The sequence below is a fragment of the Medicago truncatula genome, chromosome 6 (genome assembly GCF_003473485.1).
Source record: "Medicago truncatula cultivar Jemalong A17 chromosome 6, MtrunA17r5.0-ANR, whole genome shotgun sequence".
NCBI classification, from domain to species: domain Eukaryota; kingdom Viridiplantae; phylum Streptophyta; class Magnoliopsida; order Fabales; family Fabaceae; genus Medicago; species Medicago truncatula.
This window is the reverse complement of record NC_053047.1, coordinates 20,965,231-20,975,700: the sequence shown is the minus strand read 5'-3', so window position 1 is coordinate 20,975,700 and position 10,470 is coordinate 20,965,231. Positions and strand designations below refer to the sequence as shown.

General features: G+C 27.9%; 1 protein-coding gene across 1 annotated transcript; it reads left to right on the top strand.

Annotated features, from left to right (window-relative positions):
* Nucleotides 1-352: 352 nt before the first annotated feature.
* LOC25496542 (LOB domain-containing protein 42) lies at nucleotides 353-1,313 on the top strand. The gene is made up of 2 exons (XM_013596921.1): nucleotides 353-548; nucleotides 814-1,313. The coding sequence occupies exons 1-2, from the start codon at nucleotides 353-355 to the stop codon at nucleotides 1,311-1,313; spliced, it is 696 nt and encodes a 231-aa protein (XP_013452375.1).
* Nucleotides 1,314-10,470: the final 9,157 nt, after the last annotated feature.

The window sequence follows — 10,470 nt, the reverse complement described above, 5'->3', positions numbered from 1 at the left end:
ACTTCCCTTTGCTTAATTTGACTTTTTTGAGGTCGCTTGATTTGTCTTCTTATTAAGCCTCGAATTTATCCTCGTATTATACTACCAACCATAAAAGGCACAATTTTTAGTTTCAATTATTACTCACTTTATAGAAATTTAAAATTACCAGTTTACCATCTTTTCGCTTAATCATTAAGTTAATTAGTGTATCATATCTAATACAGCCCAATATTATCCCTTACAAAAAGCCCAATATTACAAAAGCACTGCCCCAATTAATAAGGCCTCTATCACCTTTATTACCAATTGCCTTGACTAATTAATTATAAATACCCATGAGTAGTTCCTATAGCATCCATAAGTGCTCACAATGAAGTTGAGTTGCAATGGGTGTCGTGTGCTTCGCAAAGGTTGCAATGATGATTGTATCATCAAGCCCTGCCTTGAGTGGATCAGTTCCTCTGAATCCCAAGGGCGTGCCACCCTCTTCCTTACCAGATTTTATGGTCGAATCGGTTTGCTGAATCTCCTCACCAATGCTACCAATCAAAATCAAAATCCCCAAGGTAGCTAGCTATGTTCATTATCATAATCTAGCACTTAATTCATGAATAATTTTGATGGATAGAATGATTGAACAATTTTTATTGTAATAATAAATGTGACCAAATTAAGTTGATGCGGCTGCAATACCGTTAGGAATCATAATTTAAACCTATGTCTCATTTATGTTCCATCTATTGTAAAATCTTTTCATAGATTCTACATCAAATTTGATTTTAGTTTTTAAAATATGATTATTAATGTCTTTAATTTTGTCACAATTTTCAGCTGTGTTTAAATCATTGTTGTACGAGGCATCTGGTAGATTGGTGAATCCCACCTATGGGGTGCTTGGCTTATTCTGGACAGGGGATTGGAGTCGTCTTGAAGCTGCAGTTGAAGCTGTGTTGACTGGATCAAATATTAATGACAATTTTACAATGATTGATGGGCAGACATCATCAGGTACAGTCAATGCTGAAAATCATGTTCTCCCCAAAACCTATGATATACGCCACGTGGCTAAAGGTACCAATGTGGACATCAAAGGGAAAACTCAATTCAAAAGAGCTGGGAAAATTTTGAAGCCCAAGCCACGAGTTGGTTCAGTCGACTCGGCTACAATGTTGAAATCCCTTTTGAACAATACCAACATGGAAATTGGGGAGAGTTCATCAAGGGTTCAAACAGAGAAAATCAATGAAGCTGCTGAGAATCAAGTGAATTTGGAACTCACTCTTGGCTTTGATTGCCATTCAACTAAGAGCAAGAAAATATTAGATAAATGATCGATTTATTATATGTCATTCAGTTTCAATTGAGATGTACTTTTAGACAGTGGAACAAATGATCAAAGGTTGTTTGCTGGCACCTTAATTTGTGTCATCCTTTTCAGTCATATATGATCAGTTGTACTCCCTCCGTTACTTTTTAAGTGTTACACTTAAAAGAAATTTTCGTTCCTTTTTAACTGTCGTTTTCAAAGTTTAATACAACATTAATCATTGATTTTTCAATAATTCCCTTACAAAACGACATTAAAAAAGAAATGGAGGAAGAAATGTGAACTTTCAAGTTTCAATATATCAATATCAATATCAAAAACCAGTATCTTTTTTTTTTTTTTTTTTACAAATAAAAAACCATTGTCTTGTTAAATAGAATCATAGAAGTCAATCATCAAAAGTTCTTACACCTGATTCTTTCTTATTTCAATTTAAAAATGACAATAGAATATTCATTATAAGCATATAATAGGTTTTTAGAGATTTGTTTTTTCTTTTTCTTCTAAATACAAAGTTTATATACATTTAGTTTAAAATAATCGAGACAAAGAAAGTTTTAAGACACCTAGAGCATTTCAAAGGTAGTAATATATTGTACATTATTAAAATTCTAATATCAATGGGATTTTTTTTTTTGAGAGAAATATCAATGAGATTTGTATTTACATCCTTATAGAATTTTCTTTTTTTTTTGGATCCTTATAGGATATATTTTTCAAATCCAAATGAATCAGATTAATTGGTTTTAGTTCAATGAATCTATATCAATTTTTATATAAAGTTTTACTTATTATTTATTACCATATCCATTATTGGAATATATTTTCCTTCATAAATTTCATGATTTGAATATTGGATTTTCTTGACTAAATCATGATAATTGGTAAAAGTTTTAAATTTGTTTATATATAGTGTTATTTTCCCAAGTTTATCACTCGTAATATTTGAATATTGGATTTTCTTGACTAAATCATGATAATTGGTAAAAGAATTAAATTTGTTTATATTTAGTGTTATTTTACCAATTTTATCACTCATAGTATTTATCATTTTTTTTTTCTTCTGATGTTCGGGGTTCGAATCACAAACCTTGCATATATTATGCATTGTCTTTACCAACTAAGCTAAGTTGGACACTGTTTATTGTTTCTTTACTATAAAAAAAAATATATATATGCACTATAATTAGGAAAATTCTTAGGATCCTAAAGTTTGATTGGATATAACGTTGAGCATGCAGTAGCGTAAAAATTTTAGGATGAGTTTGTCGTTATTTTGATTCCCACAAGACTCGAATGAATTGTATAATATAAAAATGATATAAAAATGAAGAATGTTATTGAATAATTGGATGATAGATACATGCTCAACTTTCCTCAAAAAAAAAAAAAAAAAGATACATGCTCAACTAAACTTCAGGGGTACCACTTTATTCTTTGTATATTTAACGATATTATGATAATGAGATAATTTATGAAATTAAGAATTTTTTGAGGTCAGATAAATAGGAATGAAAATGTTTGTGAAGAGAGCCCTATATTTAACAGTGGTAGTGGGTATATATGATTTTTTTAAGTACATCAGTAAAAACTCAATGATAATTCAAATATATTAATATCACAAACAAAATTGAATTTGCATTTACACGCAATTTAAAATAGTTTAATACACATGTTCAATTTTTTTACTATATATATATATATATATATATATATATATATCGTATGTACTACTAATAATTATTTAAAATAGTTTTACACATACATTCAATTATTTTTTATTATTTACATATTTGTATATATATTTTAGATAATAATATTATAATATCTTGTCAAAAAAAATAAATAATATTATAATATATCTAAAATGCGTGAACCTATTCAACGTTTACATAAAAAATTTATATTATCAAATAATATAAATTAAACTCTATCAATAGAATAAAAATAAATTTAATATTGTTAATAATTTGTCAAAAAAACATTATAAAATGATAAAAATTTTCATAAATGTTATTAATGATCATTTGCTAAAACTTTCAATAATTTTCTTACGTCGATGCAATATATATAGAGTAAATTTTTATTTTTATGTGTCTCTCTAATATTTATTTTATGAAGAGAATTTTTTTATATTTTTTAAAAATAAATAATTTATTTCATAAAAGAAATATATCAGTAAACTACACTTTTTTTTTTGACAAGGTAAACTACACATATATACTTTAAATACTTCCACAAAACATCTAATTAATATATATTATATTAATTTATATAATTATTTTTCAAAAAAATTTAAGTTTATTTTATTTTATTGATGATTTACTAATTATTCGATATTGTATGCTAACATGTAATTCTCAAATTTATTCTAAATATATTTACTAATTATGAACGATGTTTTTTTATTAAATTTTAATTTTAATTAAAACTAAAGATTTTGAACAATCTAGATGCCATCACAATAAATACCTGTAATATCCCGCTTAAGATTTTAACGATGTTTTTATCAGTTAGTTGAATTAGAGCATTTTGAGTTAGAAAGGGCAAGGTGATACACTAAGAATTTAAACATGTTTATATTCGGGTAGTGATACACTAAGAATGGGAATGAACGTTTGTCGAGAACTAGAATGTTAAGCATGAACCCTATGTATGTTAAGACGTGAAGTGATTAGTGTAGTTGATGGGATAAAACCACAAGTGCACGGTTCTATCGAAGTAGTAAAAAGAGAGTATCATTCTGACAGGGAGTTGTTAATTTAATTAACCTTAGTTGATGATTAGAGAGAGTTCAGATTGCAAAGTTGGGATTTTTAACGGTTGAAAACAATAATAAAAGAGAATTAAAAAGAATGTGTCATTAAATAATGGCCCAAGCATTTTAAAAATGCTATAACAAACTCCCACTAACCCAAAATATCATAGACTTAATCAAATCATCATGAGTTACAATACTCATATATACAAGTCTATGGTTAGTGGTTCTGCCAATGAGTTTTCAATTATAAAAGTCATATATCCACGTAGGTAGAAGAATAGTAATTACTTATAGGGATAACCTATTAAGAGTGTAATTACATTTAGTCAAAATCAATAAATGTTCTACGACATTCAATTAATCCAAGTTTTAGTAAAAATTATAACTATGAAAATTCATAAAAAAATAGGAAATTCAAGAATCTTCAAATTGGATCAACATAGATACTTAGTTTAAAGAAAACAAAATGTGGCCATTAGAATGTCAATAATGAACGAACATTTATGATTATCTAAGTTTATAAGTACTTCAAGAACACAATATCATACTCGATAGGAGTATTGATATTATACATTATATTTATTATCTATGACCTCATAAAATGTGGAATGTTGGTAAAAGAGAAGCACAATATATATTTCATGCTAAGAGTTTATTGTGCATATTCCAACAAAATTGACTTAAGCATTCAGTTATCATGCTTATTGAGATTAAAAGAATTTTTATATATTTCTCAATATAGTAGAATGAGACTAAAGTTTAAAGTCTCTTAAGTTATGCCATATTTTATAGTGTGCACAAGAATATGGAAATGACGAGAATAATATTTTGTACACATTTCTCTTGATCTCACATATATATAAACAAGAGTGAAATTTCTCATTTGAGCTCATAATGTACACACTCCCACTAATCCCACGTATATATAAACAAGAGTAAGTGGGATTCTCATTAGTGATCACTAATATAAAATATTATAATAATGTAATATTCAACAGTGGGATACTTAATTGTTAGTGCAAAATTATTAACATAAGTGGTTTTGTAATTTTAACTAATAGAGTTTCATGAACTCAGCCACATATTTTGCACATGAGCATAGCAGAATTATTAACACAAGTGGTAACTCAATGATAGTATGAAACTCGATGTATGTATGTTTTATCAATGACAGAGATTATCAAGAATTGAGTTTCATAGTTAATCACATATTCTGCATTTAAAATTAAGTTGAATGTAAGTTTTCATTTTAGAATTTTATAACACAATATCTCCTTTTCACAATTAAAATTTCAAAGAATTTTATAAATGTAATAACCTTTACATGATAGAGTATGATGATTATATAAAGGGTTTCTTATCATACGAGTGAGATAAGTCTCTAGTGTAATCAAATAGGATATGAGACTCTATTCACAATTTTAGTAGCTCACTCAAAACTCAAATGCTACAATTATAATTACACACATTTGAGAAAAGATTAGGTTACATGCAGTGAAATACACGAGACTTATATTTATTATTATTGAGGATATAAGAGAAAATAGTCATAAGCTTCTATAAGTATTAAAGAATGACAATAATATAAAATATGTCAAAATATAATAAAATGGTAGAATTAAATATCCCATATATACCATTTATAATTATTTAGAATAATGGTATAAATATTTTTTGTTTCTCAATGGAGTAGTTAAGAACTTTGTGATTTTGACATATTACTTTTACAAAATAAGTTTACAGTAATATAAAAGGATATGGAAGTGTATAATAGGTTATATTGAGAAAAGAATATAATTAATATCCTCAATATAAGTCTCTACAATAATTTTATATCTAGAGTTATGAAACAAATAAATATATTTGTTTATGAGATATAGATAATTGACATGTAGAATTTTCCTCGCTTGTTGAGGAATTATATGTTCTCCACTTAGTGGAGAATGATAGTTAAACTAATAAGGTATTTTTCTTACCCACAAAAGGATGATTATGTTAAGTAATGTCATACCGATAGGGTATGTTCATCACGTTACACAATACATAGCAAAGATTCTCCAACTTGAGATAATGATAGTTGAATTAAAAAGTTTGAAAGATATTTTAAATAAAATATTCAACTATTTCTCTATCACAAAATGATATGTTTAGTAACGTCACACCGATAGGGTATGTCCGTCACTCACATAACAAAGGGATAGTGACAATCCAAAATATTTATATATATATATATATATATATATATATATAACATTTAAGTAGAAATTTAATTTAAAATTAGAATAATTTTGGATTGCAAAATCTATATAGTTTTCTACATGACTTTTAACAAAGTAACTTACTTATTGTAATCACATTCAAGGATCTTAAGGATAATAAGTAAGAAATATATATCACAATGTACAATTCTTATGTCTCAAAAAATTTAAATATTGATAGGGTACTCTAATTATATTTGACATAAGTATAAAAATTAAGGTACATTGAATAATAGCAATTATATTAATAACAACACAGCAATAGGGTATGACTGTCACCAATATAATGCTAATTTATTTAACAAAATTTGCATAATAGTATCCACGATAAGTGAGATTACAATTATACAAATCAATAATGTTTATGCTTAAGAGAATATGATAAAATAATATCATGCATAAACAATTGTACATAATTTACTCAACTTTGATCATATTCAAATAATAGAAAGACATGCTTAAGAATATTTTAAACTAGCACATCACAATATCCAGAATAGAACTCTTAGAATATTTTTTTTTCTCTTTAAATACTCCCACTATAAATTAGAATTAGAATATAAATACAAATGGAATATTTTAGTAAAATATATAAGAATTATAGAGTTCTATTTAGAATATTCTGGAAAAAAGATTTCACTTCTATATAGGATATCATAATTGCACAACAAAAGAGAAGAATGAATAAATGTTTTCATATGTGCAATAATATATGATAAGTCACAAGAGGATAAAAATAATTAAATCACGACTTAGCTCGTAGTGTGTGACATTCATCCTTATGCTTAGAGCCAATGACTTAACGTGAATATCTTATAATGTAGTCATCTCAAAATAATCATGAATAGGGAATAAATCATTATAACTAATCATATATGAGACTCTAATTATAAATCATTATGATTTATATAAGTGTTCAGTTGTAAGGATGATTTAAAATTGTATGAATTCTTCATATGTTGTTTTGATAAATTTAACGGATAAACAACAAAGAGGCGTACAAATTTTAATTCATAATTAGAATTTTAGCACAAAAAAATGCAACAATGCATTATTCACTATACATATATAGTTTAATATTATTGTGATCCAAATATTTCATTGCGACAAGACACATAATTAGATAGTTAATGGTGTTTGTCACAAAATTTAGAGTAATAAATTACGGGTCTAGATTAGAGAGTATAGTAGAAAGTACAATGTATATTAAAGAGAAGTATGCCAATTTTAGATTAAATTAATATAAATGACATATATACAACTCACTATACTTATTTTTGAAAACATAATATCATGAGGACCCTTTAAAATAATTTGTGACAAGAATCAAAGACGAGTGTCTTTGTTTATACATGTCGCAAAAAAAGAATGATCAATTAGAAAACTTTGGATCTTTATGCTAAGACAATATGAAAGAAAGAAAATATTAAATTCAATATATTTGGCATTAGAATTAATAAAATTGAGACTTCTATAAATTCACAATAGTAACATTTTAATTTATTAGATAGTTAGTGTTACTAATAGAAGAGAGAATTTTCAAAATAGTTTATGTAACACCCTATTTCCCGACGATAATTATTAAATAATTAGAATAAATTTAATAATTATGATGTTACAAAACTTCACATGATATCACATTGTAGTTTAAATTTTCCTTTTAAATAATAATTTCAACAGCAAAAAACAATTCTCTGATATCATTAATAAAAATTTCTCTTGTCATTTAACATCGAAATATAAATAACTATAGTTCTCAAGATTTAAACTCAAAGATAAATAAGTTCATCGTCAACGCCAACCCTGGTGTTACATATTAGAGCTCATATTCTACTACATGTCTAATCATCACTAAAATAAAATTGACGGAAGATAAGTCCCGTCGCAACCTTCTAGGCGTCCCGCATCCTAAGTATTTGTACCCCACGGGTACAGACACCATAAATACAACAACAATAAAGGGGTGAGAAATCCAGCCATAACATATTATAAGGAAACATTCACAATATTAAAATATCATAAGAACAATATTTCACCATTACAAGATCATCAACATCTATTATTCTTTCTCAACACATCGTATATCACACCAACACATTACACTTCACATTTAAAAATATCAAGAACAAGTACGTCATTTAAATGCATATGGACTCATTCCTAAGACCTATATGAATGTGGTACCATACCTATCATCACCAAGTTGCCAGAGATATGTTACTGGACTTTTCATCACCAAATTGCCAGAGATATATTACTGGACTTTTCATCACCAATTCATCACCATTTTTCCTAGACTTAATTCTACTATGCATGCATGGGGACTGACTCGTCAAGTAAATACGCATCAACACATCATTAACACATCATTCATTAATGCACGACTCTCCCTAATATGCAAAACACACAACATAAACAAGAACATTACCATATTTAAACATCACCATTTTCATCACCAATTATAAATATTCTCAACCATTTCCTCACCTTACTCTCTAAACATCACCATATATAACCATCACCGCTTACATCACCAAATATTGTTAAACATCACCAACGTCGCCACCGTAATTATTTTGAACCTCTTTATTTTCTTCATCAACTAAAATAAACGTCACCATTATCGTCCTTATACTCTTTAAACATCTCCAAGTTCATCACTCATATAAACAAACAACACCTATTCTTATTTCTATGATCTTTAACTTCCTCACTCCCATCTTTTATTGGAAATAAACTTCACCATTCTCGTCATCATTATAATATAAACATCATCAGTTCTCATATCATAATATAAACATCATCACTCTCTTCATCTTTATGATACAAACCTCATCAACTTTCATTGCCCGTATTTATAGGTTTACATAACATTACTCATCATCACACTTCATTATAGTCCTAAGACTCCTCACCATTTTGTTCCTATCAAGACATTTATATCACCATATTATTCCATCATTAATCCAACCATTACGCGCGACTCATTTCCATGTCATTAACCATCTATTTTATTTTATTATCCATCTCACAGACATACCCTATTCTCTCATCTATTCTAGGATCTATATATACTTTATTATGATATTATACCATATTTCTCATTCTTAGTCTTAAGTTGTTTACTTATTCGTTATCATAACATCTCCTCCCTTTACAAATAGGTTCTACCTAACCATCGTCATTAACTCCTTCATACATATTATCTCATTAATTCACCTTTACATTTTATTACTTCGTCCTCACATTGACCGTCATCTATACGTAAACCATTCTCCTAATCTGAACCTCGTTCTAATTTAAAGTTATTATCGCACTTAATCATTACTTTCGACTTCATAAACTTCCCTCACCAAGACTTCATTATAATTCAAGGTTTCATTCTCTCGATACCAGTCATTATTATTATCGTCAAACATTATAACTATTACCTCTTATCTGCTTTCTTTCCTATTCATCTTAATTGGTCTCTTCTAATCGATTCTCATCTTACTCATCAATATCATCATTCTTATTATCTTTCATTACTTAATTCACAACTCTCTATTCTTCCTTACATTTCTTCTACGATCCCCTAATTCGACTACACTATATTCTTTATTTGTTTTTACACTTCATACGTTCATATATAACATTTGACTGAAGTTATTTGATTACCATCTCACTCTTCAATTAACAATACTCCTAAGCTCATCGTTGGTTTACGGACATTAAGTTTGACTTCGTCAGTTACTCGAAAAGCACCTATTTCATATCCTCGCTCATCATCGTCTTTTTCACTTCTTTATATCTTTCCTATTTTATGCTCTGGTGATAGACTTGCCACATTAGACTTTTTTAAATACCCTAAGGGATTACTCTCGTCATTGTCACTCCGCCATGAACAACCTATCTATACCTCTTCTACTTCCCCTTCTATACTTAAACTACTTCACTGTTTTAGTCATCTATCTTAAACGTCACCCCTGTCCCCCCCTCCAATCATTGTATTTCGCTCCCTATTGCTAGGCCGTCTTTAGCATCATTAGGTTCTCATAGGTTACTATCTTTGGTTCATATTTAGACTTGCTTTCATCTCGAAACAACCGCTTTCTTTTATGCTCGAACACATTCCCTCGTATAGATATGTAGCCTAGGGGTCC